This window comes from Brachionichthys hirsutus, chromosome 24 (genome assembly GCF_040956055.1).
Source record: "Brachionichthys hirsutus isolate HB-005 chromosome 24, CSIRO-AGI_Bhir_v1, whole genome shotgun sequence".
Classification (NCBI taxonomy): domain Eukaryota; kingdom Metazoa; phylum Chordata; class Actinopteri; order Lophiiformes; family Brachionichthyidae; genus Brachionichthys; species Brachionichthys hirsutus.
In genome coordinates, this window is record NC_090920.1 from 117,090 (window position 1) to 134,589 (window position 17,500).

Sequence of the window (17,500 nt, forward strand, 5' to 3'; positions counted from 1 at the left end):
GAGACGGCGTGGTCTCCATCTGGTCCCGGGTGAAGAGCCATTTCATAGAAGGGCCCCGGTGCACCGCCATTACGCTCCCACAGCCGAGCCCGACGGGAGGAAGTGGGGCGAAGGAGCACCGGAAGGGGCGACACGAGAAACCACCGAGATCTAAACAGCGCCTCTAGTGGGCGAGGCGAGAATGGACCCGGACGCTGCAATGCGTTTTTGATATTTAACCCGAAACTCAGTGCATATTATCGGGTAGATCTTTAGAGAATTTAACGGTTTGCATGCATTCTTTCTGTCAGAACATCGCCATTCGTGTTAGTGTTAGGATTATCCACTAGAGGTCACCATTTGTATTGTTTCCACTGTGACGCCCCGAGGAGGCCGTTACACGAAGAAGGTAATTTCGTATGTTTAAATCAACTGTAAATGTTACAATATTTAGTCCCAGATAATGAGGCTGGAGGACATAAGGTGAACCCTCTTTTTTTAGATTTTAATATGCTAAGGGTCAAAAATAAATTATACTCAATAAATATACAGTATTAGCAGTACAAAAAACAGACGATCATAATGGTTTCAAATGTGTTCAATCATGAACGCAGGACTCGTGAAGAGACATCAGTTTAGAGGCGATTGGCGTCATTACCCTGTTTCTGCCACCAGGTGGAAGCAGAGACCAAGAAGTCCTGCTCCGTCTGCCTCAAAAGCAATAAATAAAGATAAATATTACGTTCAGCTGCACTGACCGACTTTACTCGGTTAACTTCAGGTACTCCGATTCAAGTTTAAAGTCTGTTTTTGAAAGAAGCTCTCAAACCTTAAGTTAGAAAAGATGCTGTGATTAGTTTGTCTGCTTTATAAATTCCCGCTCGGATCTTTAGCAGAGACAAACATGGAATTTAAGCCCATGGAAAGGGACATGACATCATTGTTTTATGATTGTGGGTTGTTTGTTTTATTTTCTGTGACGTCAGGCTGGCCACATAGAAATCACTATTCAAAAGCTAATTCATAAATGTCAAATAATAAACATACTATGAATAAATGTAATGTCATCTTTTTCCAGCATCGGCGTTACACAGTAATTATGCAACAGGAAAATCAAATATGAAGAATTACATCGTTTTTGTGTTAATCTACTTGTAAAGGTAATTAATTTACCTGCGTTCACGAGGACAAAAGAAACGCACGTGACGGGAGAGGCCCGCGAGCCCGCTCAATACACATGGGACAGATGTTTTCGTCGCGCGCGGGCACGAAGTACGGAGCGCGCGACGCCGCAGCATTTCTCGTTTGACTTGAGCGCGAGCGCAGGTTAGCGTGACAGGTGAGCAATTCGAGCCCAGGTGAGGATAACCTCACGGACCGTCGTAAATATTGAGTTCGGCTGTTTGACATCCTGTCGGCACGGAGACGCAAGGAGGCTAGTTCCGGTTCGCACCTTCAAAATAAACGTTTCATGCAAAATGTGCTAACTTTAATGGAAATAAAAAAATAGTTTCTGCTTTTAGAGTAAAACGAGCAACACAAAGCATTATCTATATTTCTATTGCCTTTTTTGCAGTTATTATCATTATTATTACTATGCCAACAGAACAATAATTTAAATGTTCTTTGCCAACCTCGTCCGAATTAAACCTGACAAATGAATGAATGCCTCAAATAAGTGCTGTAAAAAATAATATTTCACGTCGTATGTACATGCTGACGTAACGTTTACTCAAATGAGTTACATGTACATTCCCCACATGTGTGTTTCTTTCGGTAACAGATGATAATCATTCATTATGATCATTTATTAATCATTATAAATCCCAAAAAAGCCTAGACGTTTGTTTTGAAGTCCGTATTTGATCATTTCCGGTCCCGTCTCACCTGGCAGTGTGCGGTTTGGCGCGCCCGGACCCCCCTCCCGTTCTGGGTGTCCTCCCAGCTGAGCCCAAGGAGCGTCTCACCGAAACCGCAGCCCGCCGACAAGATGACGGACCCCGCCCCGGCAGACCCCCCCGCCGTCCCGGACCCCGCCGCGGCGGACCCCCCCGCCGTCCCGGACCCCGCCCCGGCAGACCCCGCGGTGCTGAACGGCCAGTGCGAGCAACAGCATCCCCGCGCACGGAGTGAGGAAGAGGGCGTGAAGATGGAGCAGGAGATGAAGATCACAGACAGCATCGAGGACCGAGGTAGGCGCGGAACATCTGGATTCAGCGCGCCGCGCGCCGTGCGTAAAGTAACTGTAACGCAATAACAGCGCTAATTTCAGGTGTGTTGAGGACAGAGCCCCCCCCCCCCCCCCCCCCTAATATAACTCCTGATGGTCGATGACGTGGGGAGTCACTGGGAGGCGGGGCTTCCCAGTCTGAAGCTGTTGCCAGGGAAACGTGGCTGGGATGGAGAATACTTGAGTCATTGAGATTAATCCCACCTGAGCAGGTGTTTGGTCCGAACCCTTAAACGCTAGCATGTGCTAATGTTAGCAATTAGCTAAGTGCCCAACGGCCGTAAACGCTTAGTTAGCACATTAGCTAGCAACCCTCCCTCTAGTCTAAGTGTTCACGTTATGCCACGCTGCTGCCCTCGTGGCTTCTGTGCCCTGCGTTTTGTCTGCAGGTCTTCTGGAGAGCAGCATGCGCCTGAAGCCTCATGAAGCGCAGAGCTACCGTCAGAAGGCTCTGTGGTGTCCTGGGCCTCCATCGGGGTCACCCTCGTCCTGGCCGTCGTCGCCTTCAGTGAGTAGCGCTGCCCCAGGGCGTCCCCCAGGGCGTCCCCCAGGGCGTCCCCCAGGGGGCGAGACAAACGCAAAGGGGCACCGCCGTTTCAGATCAGCTAGAATGGATTGATGCAGCGCCGGATCCAGATGTGCAGCGACAGTCCCGGTGATGCTGCGTTTAACGCTGCGAACATCTCGCCGTGAGAGCGAGCGCCGAACTATTAGCCGATCCGGTGGTTTGGGGACCTCCTCCTCCGTCGTGGTGGAACACTTTATTCACTGCCAGCAGGGGGAGGAGCAACATCTGGATGAACGGTCACGCTGCTCTTTGTTTTCGGGGACTCCCTCGTGACGGCCATTAACTCTTTATTGGTGACGACCCCGTCCCTGCTAAGCTACGCTAGCCTCACGTCTAACAGGCTGTAAGGCAGGAGACCTGGACCGGATCCATCGCTACGGCAACGTGGAGACACACGGCGTCGGTAGAAACAACCGGCAGCAAAGCGCCTCGCTGACACGCACGAGTCAGGAACGATGAGCGGGGGGGGGGGGGGGCAACAATCCATGTCTGGAGCGATCTGTCCTACGAGATGGAACGCAGCCCCCCCCGCCCCCGTCTGTTGCTGCGCTCCTAGCCGTATCGATGCAGAACGATCCACCGCTCATTTGTATTCACGGTTTGTGGGGGCGTGTCGGATGAAACAGGAAATGATTTTCACCGTCTCCTCGCAGCCAAAATGAAAACTCGACACGGAGGAAGAGAAACCGCTCGGTGCCGCCCCCCCCCCCGTAGTTCCGGTTCGGTGTTTGTTTCCGTCACATCTGGATCCACCATCGAGTCAAAACGGGCTGTTGTGTCCCAATAAATAAACGTCTTCATTAAACGGGTGCGGCGTCCGATCGGCGTCCTGAGAGATGGGCGTGGCAGACGTCCACCCACCCGACCGTGGACAGGTTGTCCTCGCTGAGACGCTCGTTCATGACGTGTCTGTGTCCTTCCCTTCCAGCGGTGTCCGTCCTGCGACACAGCGCCTCGGCCTTCGGATTCGCCGTGAGTCGGCAGGAACGCCCCGCCCCCCTGAACTCGACGCGGCTCCTCCGTGACCAGGTGTAGGACGCGTCTCTTTTTGTGTCCTCTGCAGTTTGACGCCACGCTGGACGTGTTGTCCTCCGTCATCGTGCTGTGGCGGTACAGCAACGCCACCGCCGTGCACTCTGCCCCCCGAGAATACATGTAAGTCCCACCGGGACAAATACAAGTACTTCATCCTGCCGGGGATGTACAAATACAAGTACTTCATCCTGCCGGGGATGTACAAATACAAGTACTTCATCCTGCCGGAGATGTACAAATACAAGTACTTCATCCTGCAGGAAATATCAGATCAAACTGAAGGTCTTGCTGTTCGGCGAGACATTTAGCACCGTGATAGCCGTCACCGTGCTAGCCGGCACCGTGCTAGCCGTCACCGTGCTAGCCGTCACCGTGCTAGCCGTCACCGTGCTAGCCGGCACCGTGCTAGCCGTCACCGTGCTAGCCGTCACCGTGCTAGCCGTCACCGTGCTAGCCGTCCCTGGAGACGCGCTGCTGCCGTGGCCTGAAGCAACAGATCTAAAAATCAAACCAATGCAGCCCACGTCAGAGGTCAAAGGTCGCAGCGCCACACCTTTAGTTCCAGGTTGGCGCTGTGAAGACGTTCCCATCAGGGAATGCACAAATCTTCCAAAGCTTTTGTGTTTAAGCTAAAATAAGCCGATGACCGTGCCCTTTGTAAACCCCGCCCCTGCTGGTCGAGGCGGTGTACTGCATGCATTATTGATCGGGATCTATCTGGGAACGAATCCAACGCCAGCAGGGCGTCGTCGGCTCCTCTCTGGCGACGCGCTAAACGGGAACAGGCGGTTCCTGCTGGCGTTCCGCGGCGCCGTAGCGACTAATCGAATCACCCTGATTGGTTCACATGATCGATCCTCGCTTCCTTTGCAGAGCCTGCTGTATCCTGGGCGTGATTTTCATCCTGTCCTCCCTGTGCATTATGGGTAAGGCCATCCACGACCTGGCCACCAAGCTGCTACCTGAAGTGGTAAGATGATGATCAAACGGTCTCCGGGTCCGATCCCCTGAAGCCTGGAAGCTGCTCTCCAATCACATTTCTGCTGGAACGGTCTATTTATAGCTCGGCCGGGACGCTTCGTCCACGCGGGACTCGTCTCCCGTCCCTGCGGGACACGAGGACTTGATCTGTTGCTAATAATAATATCGAACTCCGAGTGAACTTCCCAGAGTCCAAGACAGACAGCGAGGAGTCGGCACCAAGCTGCAGGTCCGATCCCCCCGTCGACCTTTTGAACTCCGCGTACTGGTCGTCACGGTGATGGCGGCCAGGGTCAGAGAGTTCGCAGCCTTCTCTGCTGTTGTCCCGTCGGCACGGGGGCGTTCAGGCGGATCCAGTTCGGCTCTTTCCCACGCCGGCTCCACGCGGGGACGTGCGCGGGGACGTGCGCGTGGACGTGCGCGTGGACGTGCGCGTGGACGTGCGCGTGGACGTGGACGTGTGCGTGGACGTGCGCGTGGACGTGGACGTGCGCATGGACGTGCGCGTGGACGTAGACGCGGACGTGCGCGTGGACGTGGGCGTGGACGTGCGCGTGGACGTGCGCGTGGACGTGCGCGTGGACGCGGACGTGCGCGTGGACGTGCGCGTGGACGTGGGCGTGGACGTGCGCGTGGACGTGGACGTGCGCGTGGACGTGGACGTGGACGTGCGCGTGGACGTGCGCGTGGACGTGCGCGTGGACGTGCGCGTGGACGTGCGCGTGGACGTGGACGTGCGCGTGGACGTGCGCGTGGACGTGCGCGTGGACGTGCGCGTGGACGTGCGCGTGGACGTGGACGTGGACGTGGACGTGCGCGTGGACGTGGACGCCTTGTCACAAGTCTCAGGCCGACGCAGGACGCATCGCACTTCCTCAAATAGCTTCATCTCCATAGAAACACTGGAAGTAATGTTGATGATGATGATGATGATGATGATGGATGAGCGGATCAGCGGATCCCTAACGGGCTCAAAACCCAATCAGCAATCAATCCTTGTCGATCGATCGAACGAATGATCAGCGAGGCAAAGCCGCCGTCGACTCGCTCCCGTTTGATGTCTGAGAGCTCGTAGTGCAACATTAGTGCTCCCCCAGGTGTGCTCTGCACCCCCCTGCCTCTCCCCCAGGTGTGCTCTGCACCTCCCTGCCTCTCCCCCAGGTGTGCTCTGCACCTCCCTGCCTCTCCCCAGGTGTGCTCTGCACCTCCCTGCCTCTCCCCCAGGTGTGCTCTGCACCTCCTGCCTCTCCAGGTGTGCTCTGCACCTCCCTGCCTCTCCAGGTGTGCTCTGCACCTCCCTGCCTCTCCAGGTGTGCTCTGCACCTCCCTGCCTCTCCCCCAGGTGTGCTCTGCACCTCCCTGCCTCTCCCCCAGGTGTGCTCTGCACCTCCCTGCCTCTCCCCCAGGTGTGCTCTGCCACCTCCCTGCCTCTCCCCCAGGTGTGCTCTGCACCTCCCTGCCTCTCCCCCAGGTGTGCTCTGCACCTCCCTGCCTCTCCAGGTGTGCTCTGCACCTCCCTGCCTCTCCCCCAGGTGTGCTCTGCACCTCCCTGCCTCTCCAGGTGTGCTCTGCACCTCCCTGCCTCTCCAGGTGTGCTCTGCACCTCCCTGCCTCTCCAGGTGTGCTCTGCACCTCCCTGCCTCTCCCCCAGGTGTGCTCTGCACCTCCCTGCTTCTCCCCAGGTGTGCTCTGCACCTCCCTGCCTCTCCCCCAGGTGTGCTCTGCACCTCCCTGCCTCTCCAGGTGTGCTCTGCACCTCCCTGCCTCTCCCCCAGGTGTGCTCTGCACCTCCCTGCCTCTCCAGGTGTGCTCTGCACCTCCCTGCCTCTCCAGGTGTGCTCTGCACCTCCCTGCCTCTCCAGGTGTGCTCTGCACCTCCCTGCCTCTCCCCAGGTGTGCTCTGCACCTCCCTGCCTCTCCCCCAGGTGTGCTCTGCACCTCCCTGCCTCTCCCCAGGTGTGCCTCTGCACCTCCCTGCCTCTCCCCCAGGTGTGCTCTGCACCTCCCTGCCTCTCCCCCAGGTGTGCTCTGCACCTCCCTGCCTCTCCAGGTGTGCTCTGCACCTCCCTGCCTCTCCCCCAGGTGTGCTCTGCACCTCCCTGCCTCTCCAGGTGTGCTCTGCACCTCCCTGCCTCTCCAGGTGTGCTCTGCACCTCCCTGCCTCTCCCCCAGGTGTGCTCTGCACCTCCCTGCCTCTCCCCCAGGTGTGCTCTGCACCTCCCTGCCTCTCCCCCAGGTGTGCTCTGCACCTCCCTGCCTCTCCCCCAGGTGTGCTCTGCACCTCCTGCCTCTCCCCCAGGTGTGCTCTGCACCTCCCTGCCTCTCCAGGCGTGCTCTGCACCTTATAATTCTCTCGTCTGGTTGGTCTCCTGACTGTTTTCCCAGACTCCTTTGTCCCCCCCCCCCCCCTGTCTCTCAGGACGGCTTCCTGTTTGGCGTCTCCATCACCAGCGGCGTCGTTTGCGTCATCCTGGCTGGGATCAAGTTCACGCTGGGCAAAGCGCTGACGAGCCGCGCCCTCGTCACCGACGGTTGGGATTCAGCCTCCCGTCCTCCCGTCCTCCCGGTGTCCTCCTCAAAGTCCTCACCCTTTGTGTTCGCTTCCCAGGGTTCAACTCGCTGGTGGGCGGAGTCATGGGGTTCTCCATCCTCATCAGCGCTGAAGTGTTCAAGCACGAGCCCAAGGTGTGGTACCTGGACGGGACAATCGGCGTCCTCATCGGCCTCATCATCCTCGCCTACGGACTCAAGTGAGTGCAGATACCAGAACGTCCCTCTAATGGTTCGGTACCGGGTCGTCTCACAATGTCCCTCTAATGGTTCGGTACCGGGTTGTCTCAGAACGTCCCTCTAATGGTTCGGTACCGGGTTGTCTCAGAATGTCTCTAATGGTTCGGTACCGGGTCGTCTCACAATGTCCCTCTAATGGTTCGGTACCGGGTTGTCTCAGAACGTCCCTCTAATGGTTCGGCACCGGGTTGTCTCAGAATGTCCCTCTAATGGTTCAGTACTGGGTCGTCTCAGAATGTCCCTCTAATGGTTCGGTACCGGGTTGTCTCAGAATGTCCCTCTAATGGTTCGGTACTGGGTTGTCTCAGAATGTCCCTCTAATGGTTCGGTACCGGGTTGTCTCAGAATGTCCCTCTAATGGTTCGGTACCGGGTCGTCTCACAATGTCCCTCTAATGGTTCGGTACCGGGTTGTCTCAGAATGTCCCTCTAATGGTTCGGTACTGGGTTGTCTCAGAATGTCCCTCTCTAATGGTTCGGTACCGGGTTGTCTCAGAATGTCCCTCTAATGGTTTGGTACCGGGTTGTCTCAGAATGTCTCTAATGGTTCGGTACCGGGTTGTCTCAGAATGTCCCTCTAATGGTTCGGTACTGGGTTGTCTCAGAATGTCCCTCTAATGGTTCGGTACTGGGTTGTCTCAGAATGTCCCTCTAATGGTTCAGTACCGGGTTGTCTCAGAACGTCCCTCTAATGGTTCGGTACCGGGTCGTCTCAGAATGTCCCTCTAATGGTTCGGTACCGGGTCGTCTCACAATGTCCCTCTAATGGTTCGGTACCGGGTTGTCTCAGAATGTCCCTCTAATGGTTCGGTACTGGGTTGTCTCAGAATGTCCCTCTCTAATGGTTCGGTACCGGGTTGTCTCAGAATGTCCCTCTAATGGTTTGGTACCGGGTTGTCTCAGAATGTCTCTAATGGTTCGGTACCGGGTTGTCTCAGAATGTCCCTCTAATGGTTCGGTACTGGGTTGTCTCAGAATGTCCCTCTAATGGTTCGGTACTGGGTTGTCTCAGAATGTCCCTCTAATGGTTCAGTACCGGGTTGTCTCAGAACGTCCCTCTAATGGTTCGGTACCGGGTCGTCTCAGAATGTCCCTCTAATGGTTCGGTACCGGGTCGTCTCACAATGTCCCTCTAATGGTTCGGTACCGGGTTGTCTCAGAATGTCCCTCTAATGGTTCGGTACTGGGTTGTCTCAGAATGTCCCTCTCTAATGGTTCGGTACCGGGTTGTCTCAGAATGTCCCTCTAATGGTTCGGTACCGGGTTGTCTCAGAATGTCTCTAATGGTTCGGTACCGGGTTGTCTCACAATGTCCCTCTAATGGTTCGGTACCGGGTTGTCTCAGAATGTCCCTCTAATGGTTCGGTACTGGGTTGTCTCAGAATGTCCCTCTCTAATGGTTCGGTACCGGGTTGTCTCAGAATGTCCCTCTAATGGTTCGGTACCGGGTTGTCTCAGAATGTCTCTAATGGTTCGGTACCGGGTTGTCTCAGAATGTCCCTCTAATGGTTCGGTACTGGGTTGTCTCAGAATGTCCCTCTAATGGTTCGGTACTGGGTTGTCTCAGAATGTCCCTCTCTAATGGTTCGGTACCGGGTTGTCTCAGAATGTCCCTCTAATGGTTCGGTACCGGGTTGTCTCAGAACGTCCCTCTAATGGTTCAGTACCGGGTTGTCTCAGAACGTCCCTCTAATGGTTCGGTACCGGGTCGTCTCAGAATGTCCCTCTAATGGTTCGGTACCGGGTCGTCTCACAATGTCCCTCTAATGGTTCGGTACCGGGTTGTCTCAGAATGTCCCTCTAATGGTTCGGTACTGGGTTGTCTCAGAATGTCCCTCTCTAATGGTTCGGTACCGGGTTGTCTCAGAATGTCCCTCTAATGGTTCGGTACCGGGTTGTCTCAGAATGTCTCTAATGGTTCGGTACCGGGTTGTCTCAGAATGTCCCTCTAATGGTTCGGTACCGGGTTGTCTCAGAATGTCTCTAATGGTTCGGTACCGGGTTGTCTCACAATGTCCCTCTAATGGTTCGGTACCGGGTTGTCTCAGAATGTCCCTCTAATGGTTCGGTACCGGGTTGTCTCAGAATGTCTCTAATGGTTCGGTACCGGGTTGTCTCACAATGTCCCTCTAATGGTTCGGTACCGGGTTGTCTCAGAATGTCTCTAATGGTTCGGTACCGGGTTGTCTCACAATGTCCCTCTAATGGTTCGGTACCGGGTTGTCTCAGAATGTCTCTAATGGTTCGGTACCGGGTTGTCTCACAATGTCCCTCTAATGGTTCGGTACCGGGTTGTCTCAGAATGTCTCTAATGGTTCGGTACCGGGTTGTCTCACAATGTCCCTCTAATGGTTCGGTACCGGGTTGTCTCAGAATGTCTCTAATGGTTCGGTACCGGGTTGTCTCACAATGTCCCTCTAATGGTTCGGTACCGGGTTGTCTCAGAATGTCTCTAATGGTTCGGTACCGGGTTGTCTCAGAATGTCCCTCTAATGGTTCGGTACCGGGTTGTCTCAGAATGTCCCTCTAATGGTTCGGTACCGGGTCGTCTCACAATGTCCCTCTAATGGTTCGGTACCGGGTTGTCTCAGAATGTCCCTCTAATGGTTCGGTACTGGGTTGTCTCAGAATGTCCCTCTCTAATGGTTCGGTACCGGGTTGTCTCAGAATGTCCCTCTAATGGTTCGGTACCGGGTTGTCTCAGAATGTCTCTAATGGTTCGGTACCGGGTTGTCTCAGAATGTCCCTCTAATGGTTCGGTACCGGGTTGTCTCAGAATGTCTCTAATGGTTCGGTACCGGGTTGTCTCACAATGTCCCTCTAATGGTTCGGTACCGGGTTGTCTCAGAATGTCCCTCTAATGGTTCGGTACTGGGTTGTCTCAGAATGTCCCTCTCTAATGGTTCGGTACCGGGTTGTCTCAGAATGTCCCTCTAATGGTTCGGTACCGGGTTGTCTCAGAATGTCTCTAATGGTTCGGTACCGGGTTGTCTCAGAATGTCCCTCTAATGGTTCGGTACTGGGTTGTCTCAGAATGTCCCTCTAATGGTTCGGTACTGGGTTGTCTCAGAATGTCCCTCTCTAATGGTTCGGTACCGGGTTGTCTCAGAATGTCCCTCTAATGGTTCGGTACCGGGTTGTCTCAGAACGTCCCTCTAATGGTTCAGTACCGGGTTGTCTCAGAACGTCCCTCTAATGGTTCGGTACCGGGTCGTCTCAGAATGTCCCTCTAATGGTTCGGTACCGGGTCGTCTCACAATGTCCCTCTAATGGTTCGGTACCGGGTTGTCTCAGAATGTCCCTCTAATGGTTCGGTACCGGGTTGTCTCAGAATGTCCCTCTCTAATGGTTCGGTACCGGGTTGTCTCAGAATGTCCCTCTAATGGTTCGGTACCGGGTTGTCTCAGAATGTCTCTAATGGTTCGGTACCGGGTTGTCTCAGAATGTCCCTCTAATGGTTCGGTACCGGGTTGTCTCAGAATGTCTCTAATGGTTCGGTACCGGGTTGTCTCACAATGTCCCTCTAATGGTTCGGTACCGGGTTGTCTCAGAATGTCCCTCTAATGGTTCGGTACCGGGTTGTCTCAGAATGTCTCTAATGGTTCGGTACCGGGTTGTCTCACAATGTCCCTCTAATGGTTCGGTACCGGGTTGTCTCAGAATGTCTCTAATGGTTCGGTACCGGGTTGTCTCACAATGTCCCTCTAATGGTTCGGTACCGGGTTGTCTCAGAATGTCTCTAATGGTTCGGTACCGGGTTGTCTCACAATGTCCCTCTAATGGTTCGGTACCGGGTTGTCTCAGAATGTCTCTAATGGTTCGGTACCGGGTTGTCTCACAATGTCCCTCTAATGGTTCGGTACCGGGTTGTCTCAGAATGTCTCTAATGGTTCGGTACCGGGTTGTCTCACAATGTCCCTCTAATGGTTCGGTACCGGGTTGTCTCAGAATGTCTCTAATGGTTCGGTACCGGGTTGTCTCAGAATGTCCCTCTAATGGTTCGGTACCGGGTTGTCTCAGAATGTCCCTCTAATGGTTCGGTACCGGGTTGTCTCAGAATGTCTCTAATGGTTCGGTACCGGGTTGTCTCACAATGTCCCTCTAATGGTTCGGTACCGGGTTGTCTCAGAATGTCTCTAATGGTTCGGTACCGGGTTGTCTCAGAATGTCCCTCTAATGGTTCGGTACCGGGTTGTCTCAGAATGTCCCTCTAATGGTTCGGTACCGGGTTGTCTCAGAATGTCTCTAATGGTTCGGTACCGGGTTGTCTCACAATGTCCCTCTAATGGTTCGGTACCGGGTTGTCTCAGAATGTCTCTAATGGTTCGGTACCGGGTTGTCTCACAATGTCCCTCTAATGGTTCGGTACCGGGTTGTCTCACAATGTCCCTCTAATGGTTCGGTACCGGGTTGTCTCAGAATGTCTCTAATGGTTCGGTACCGGGTTGTCTCAGAATGTCTCTAATGGTTCGGTACCGGGTTGTCTCAGAATGTCCCTCTAATGGTTCGGTACCGGGTTGTCTCAGAATGTCTCTAATGGTTCGGTACCGGGTTGTCTCAGAATGTCCCTCTAATGGTTCGGTACTGGGTGGTCACTTTGATGTGGGTTCGTCCTCTGCAGGCTCCTGATGGACACCGTCCCGCGGGTCCGACAAACCAGGAACTACCAGCGTTTTGAGTGACGGGCCGCGGAGGAAACGAAAGGGAGAAGAGGATTGTAGGAGACGGGAACGGGAACGGGAACGGGAACGGGAACGCCACCTCCCGTCCTTCCTGTTCCTCCACAGACAATCCCACTGGCGGAGGCTCCAGTGTCGGTCCAGTCGCCATGGCGACGGAGCTGGGCGGACGCCGTCCTCTGCACCTCCCCAGTGTTTTACAGTGTGGTGTTCATCATAATATCTTTGTCTGTTGACCGTGAATGGGGGCGTGTTTATGCCACGCCTCCTTATGAAAGGGGGTTTTCCCGAAGGTGTTGCCGCAGTCAAAGACGCGTCCGAGCAGGAATGAGACGGGAGGAAGCGGCTCCTCAAACGCGTCAATGTTTGTGTTTATTAAACTTTACGTTTATTTCTCCCAGGGTTCCCCCGGCCTTTGCTGTGAATCATCCGACTAGCGTAGCCGATGTTGAATCGTCCGACTAGCGTAGCCGATGTTGAATCGTCCGACTAGCGTAGCCGATGTTGAATCGTCCGACTAGCGTAGCCGATGTTGAAACGTCCGACTAGCGTAGCCGATGTTGAAACGTCCGACTACCGTAGCCGATGTTGAAACGTCCGACTAGCGTAGCCGATGTTGAAACGTCCGACTAGCGTAGCCGATGTTGAATCGTCCGACTAGCGTAGCCGATGTTGAATCGTCCGACTAGCGTAGCCGATGTTGAATCGTCCGACTAGCGTAGCCGATGTTGAAACGTCCGACTAGCGTAGCCGATGTTGAATCGTCCGACTAGCGTAGCCGATGTTGAAACGTCCGACTAGCGTAGCCGATGTTGAATCGTCCGACTAGCGTAGCCGATGTTGAAACGTCCGACTAGCGTAGCCGATGTTGAAACGTCCGACTAGCGTAGCCGATGTAGCAACTTTGGGACGGGGAGCAGGTATTTAAGGAGACGCACATATAGAGCATCAACAATATATTGATCTAGACTGTTGCCGTGGGAGCAGGGTGGGCGCTGTTTCGCCAACGCAGTCTTCATTTCCTGGAGCAGGAAACTCACTTCGGTCAAATAAGCGGCGGGACCTGCTCTGCATCCGACTCGACAGATGCACTTTTATTCATTTTATTATTTGGTGCCATGGCAACCAGTACCAGCCTCTCACTGCAGTTTGTCTTTGAGGGTCTGCATGCTCTTAGGACTGAGCCCGTTAGAGAAGCACCCGACATGCATCCGATTCAGAATCCGACGCTAAGGCTAACCCACCGATGTTCGACACGCGTCCGATTCAGAATCCGACGCTAAGGCTAACCCACCGATGTTCGACACGCGTCCGATTCAGAATCCGACGCGGCGTCTTTGGTGCTGGAGCCACAACAACGACCGTCGTGGGCGGGGCTTTGTGTTTACTGGCGGTTTCAAGCAATCAGTTTGATTAGAATATCCAGAAAGGATTGTCGTGAACGATGATGTCATGAAGGCGGGCGCCCTGATTGGTCGTGAGCAGGAGGCGTGTCCATCAGAGACAACCAGGACCACGTTTGGCTTCATGTCTTTGATTCCTCTTGACATTCGGTTTGTGTCAGAGCTTTTACTTCTGATTTACTGATCGAGCCCCCCACATTCCTAAGATACTGATTGGTATATTGATTGCTCTAAACCATCAACCTATTTACATTGGATTATTCTTAAATTATTCAGTTTAAATGAAATCCATTGCTGCCTTGCTCAAGCAATGCCGTCACATGACCCCTCTGTCTGACAGGTGTTGAACCTTTCCGTACCTGGTTCTACTAATTTATTCCCAATACACTGAAATATTGCTTTTTTTACGATCAGGGTTTATTCTAATTCCAGATCAATTTATTCTGGATCACTTTGTGAGTTTTCCCAGCCTGGATTTCCTGCCCCCCCTCCCCGACTTCTTCCGACTGCTCTTTGGTGCGACTGAGACTGGAATGAAAGAAGCAGATCCCTCGCCCAGGTGTGCTTTATATCCAGTCAGGATCAGGCCCATTGATTATTGGTTGATTGCGATCAGCTGCGTGCGCCGCCTGGCCACCAGACAATTTGTGGAATCGGAATTCTGTTTTTGTATCATTTCACTCTTTTTAATGTTTTTAATGTTTTCTTTCAGTGAAAAAACATTAAAAAGAATCCATTAATTTACAAGCTCAGCAGTGGATCAAATAATGGTTATGATTCCGTGGGCGGGATGAATAATTATTAAGGGTTAGGGGTCCGGCCTGGGGGGACATTCCAGCCCCATTCCTGAAGGTCATGAACTTCCCAAAGGTCAGAAACGTTTGATGTTTGTAGAGGAAGTGCTTCCTTACCCCGATTATAAACCCGGTCCCGGTTCTGTGACCCGGTCCCGGTCCGGGTTCTGTGACCCGGTCCCGGTCCCGGTTCTGTGATTGGTGGTCTAAAGTCCCGACTGTCCCCACATTGTCCCGTGCTCTGCTCCAAACACTCGACTAAATCTGTGTTGCTGTGCTGTGAGACAAATATTAAATCAGTCACAGAAAAAAGGTTTATTTAAAAATCCTCTCAATCATCAAAGACTGACAAACAAAATACGTTGTCGTGTGATTCGCCCGTTTCATGATAATGGAGACAGGTACGGTGAAAGGTGTGGGCGTTTCCGTTTTCAGGAAGAGGCGGAGCCGATTTCTCTACGATCTGACCGACTGCACGCTCGCAAACAGACAGCAAGAACGCAAATAAGGCTTTTGGGACGCGTTTCGTCAAGAAACTAAACTAAGCCCAGACTAAGCCCAGACTAAACCCAGATTAAACCCAAACTAAACCCAAACTACTAAACCCAAACTAAGCCCAGACTAATCCCAGACTAAACCCAGACTAAGCCCAGACTAATCCCAGACTAAACCCAAACTAAACCCAAACTAAGCCCAGACTAATCCCAGACTAATCCCAGACTAAACCCAGACTAAGCCCAGACTAATCCCAGACTAAACCCAAACTACTAAGCCCAAACTAAGCCCAGACTAATCCCAGACTAAACCCAGACTAAACCCAGACTAAGCCCAGACTAAACCCAGACTAAACCCAAACTAAGCCCAGACTAAACCCAAACTAAGCCCAGACTAAACCCACACTAATCCCAGACTAAACCCAAACTAAGCCCAGACTAAGCCCAGACTAAACCCACACTAATCCCAGACTAAACCCAAACTACTAAACCCAAACTAAGCCCAGACTAAACCCAGACTAAACCCAGACTAAGCCCAGACTAAACCCAGACTAAGCCCAGACTAAGCCCAGACTAATCCCAGACTAAACCCAGACTAAGCCCAGACTACTAAACCCAGACTAAGCCCAGACTAAGCCCAGACTAAACCCAGACTAAGCCCAGACTAAACCCAGACCTCCGCCGAGGCGAGGCATCACTCAAAAAGCTCTGGACGGATCTGGAAGAAACGTTCTACCTCGCCACCGAGTTTCATCCGGATCAGATCCAGAACCAGGTCAGGAACAAATATTACATTTTAACATGAAACCCAGTTCAAAATAAACAATATAACATGGTGTATAAAGATACCAGAACAATCTAGAACCTTCTGGTGCTGATCCGGATCACCATGTGGACGAGCAGCTTGGGGGAGGTCTTCTAGTTACTCCTGTAATCTAAGCCCCCCCCCCGAGACTGGAAACGAGACGAGGCCTTTCTGCAGGAGAGGATTCTCCTCCTGCGGATCCAACTTCAATTTAAAAGCAATTAAATAAAAATCTATAAAAGGTAAGCCCAGCCCCCTAAATAAATAAAAGCCTCATTTCCAAAAGAACAGAGATAAAGATCTGTAAACAAAGTAAAACAGTGTAGCTGATAAGCTAACCAGGTTAAGAAGAAACAACGGAAGAGACGCAGAGTGTTAGCGCCTCTGTTAGCGCCTCTGCTAGCGCCTCTGTTAGCGCCTCTGCTAGCGTCTGCTAGCGCCTCTGCTAGCATCTCTGCTAGCGCCTCTGTTAGCGCCTCTGTTAGCGCCTCTGTTAGCGCCTCTGCTAGCGTCTGCTAGCGCCTCTGTTAGCGTCTGTTAGCGCCTCTGCTAGCATCTCTGCTAGCGCCTCTGCTAGCGTCTCTGCTAGCGTGTGTGTGAAGACAAGGACCGCTAACACCGCTGCTATCCTGGACACGACAACTTCACACGAGACGCTGCAGCGACAGACCCCCCCCCCCCCCCCGGCCTTATGGACAAACACACAACGTCTGTATAGCTTTAAATAAAACGTCTATCATTTATATCAACTTTATGAAACACACAAATCCAGACTTCTACGTTTGGTGTCGGGTTACAGTGTTAAACTGGGCCCCGGTCGGCCCCCCCTCGTGTGTGTGTGTGTGTGTGTGTGTGTGTGAGAGGTTGTGGGCTTTAGAAATGCCAGTCCAGTGCAAACCTACCTAAAGAATAAAGAGTCAGCTCCGTCCGGGAGGAGGAGGCGGGACCAACAGACGGAGGCGGGCCCGCTGCAGCCGCTCGTCTGCTGATTCCAGTAATGCTGGTGAATCAGAGGGGGAGGGGGGGGGTCACCTCCAGCAGCAGGTGGATCAATAAATATGATGGACATGTCCCCGTCTCTGTCCGTCGCCAGTGCCCCCCCTATACGCAGTCGTTGCACAGCGCCACCTGGCCCTTCATGTAGTCCCTGCAGGGACAGACGCGCTGCAGCGTCGGGTGGGCGCCGGCGCAGCTGAACAGCAGCAGGTCGGTCTGGAACACGCAGTGGCGCCGGGCGGGGCTGTAGGCGGGGACCACCGTGTCGGCGCCGGACTCCACCGTCTGACAGTCCACGCCGAACCTGCCGGGCAGAGGGAGGGGGTGTGACGTGCTGCCACCTGGTGGTCGCTTGTAAAACAGTGCTGAGGGGCGTCTCACCTGGCCAGGTCCTTGTCCTTGTTCAGGTGCTGGAAGAAGGACGGCTCACAGATAAGCTCCTCCTCCTGACACACCTGCTTGCAGCTGCGTCCAGGTTCAGCCAGCTTGACCTGGAGCGTGCTGAGGGGGGGCCACATCACCTGGCCGTGGCAGAAGTCCTGCAGAGACAAAGTGATGCGTCACGGAAACGCTGCGGGGGGGCGGGGCTTATCCAACAGCAGCTGGACGCACCTGGTTCTGGATGAAGGCGTTGACTCGCTGCAGCATCCCCTCGCAGGTGAACTCGTAGGGCAGGTAGGGCTCAATCTGGAACAGACAGAGGCGTCAGCCGACACCCGAAGCCCTCGGGGGGCGGGGTCTGCTCAC

The 17,500-nt window shown here is 53.7% G+C and overlaps 3 protein-coding genes across 3 annotated transcripts in view; 1 reads left to right on the forward strand and 2 right to left on the reverse strand.

Moving 5' to 3' along the window:
* Window positions 1–85, reverse strand: part of LOC137912054 (cyclin-T2-like) — a 4,563-nt gene extending 4,478 nt beyond the window's left edge. Inside the window, 1 exon segment of the mRNA XM_068756402.1 lies at window positions 3–85. Within this exon segment, the coding sequence (XP_068612503.1) occupies window positions 3–70 (68 nt within the window). The 5' untranslated portion in view covers window positions 71–85.
* Window positions 86–2,128: 2,043 nt separating this feature from the next.
* On the forward strand, window positions 2,129–12,264 carry LOC137912119 (transmembrane protein 163a-like). The gene is given in 9 exon segments (XM_068756474.1): window positions 2,129–2,171; window positions 2,599–2,664; window positions 2,667–2,717; window positions 3,706–3,749; window positions 3,841–3,932; window positions 4,686–4,782; window positions 7,213–7,324; window positions 7,402–7,543; window positions 12,204–12,264. Coding segments are annotated over 9 exon segments (708 nt in total).
* A 4,170-nt stretch (window positions 12,265–16,434) lies between these two features.
* LOC137912023 (alpha-1,6-mannosylglycoprotein 6-beta-N-acetylglucosaminyltransferase A-like) overlaps window positions 16,435–17,500 on the reverse strand; it is a 2,423-nt gene continuing 1,357 nt past the window's right edge. Inside the window, exons 4-6 of the mRNA XM_068756371.1 lie at window positions 17,366–17,440; window positions 17,135–17,292; window positions 16,435–17,057 (exon numbers count right to left, since the gene is read on the reverse strand). Of these exons, the coding sequence (XP_068612472.1) occupies window positions 16,859–17,057; window positions 17,135–17,292; window positions 17,366–17,440 (432 nt within the window). The 3' untranslated portion in view covers window positions 16,435–16,858. The remainder of the gene's footprint in view (window positions 17,058–17,134; window positions 17,293–17,365; window positions 17,441–17,500) is intronic.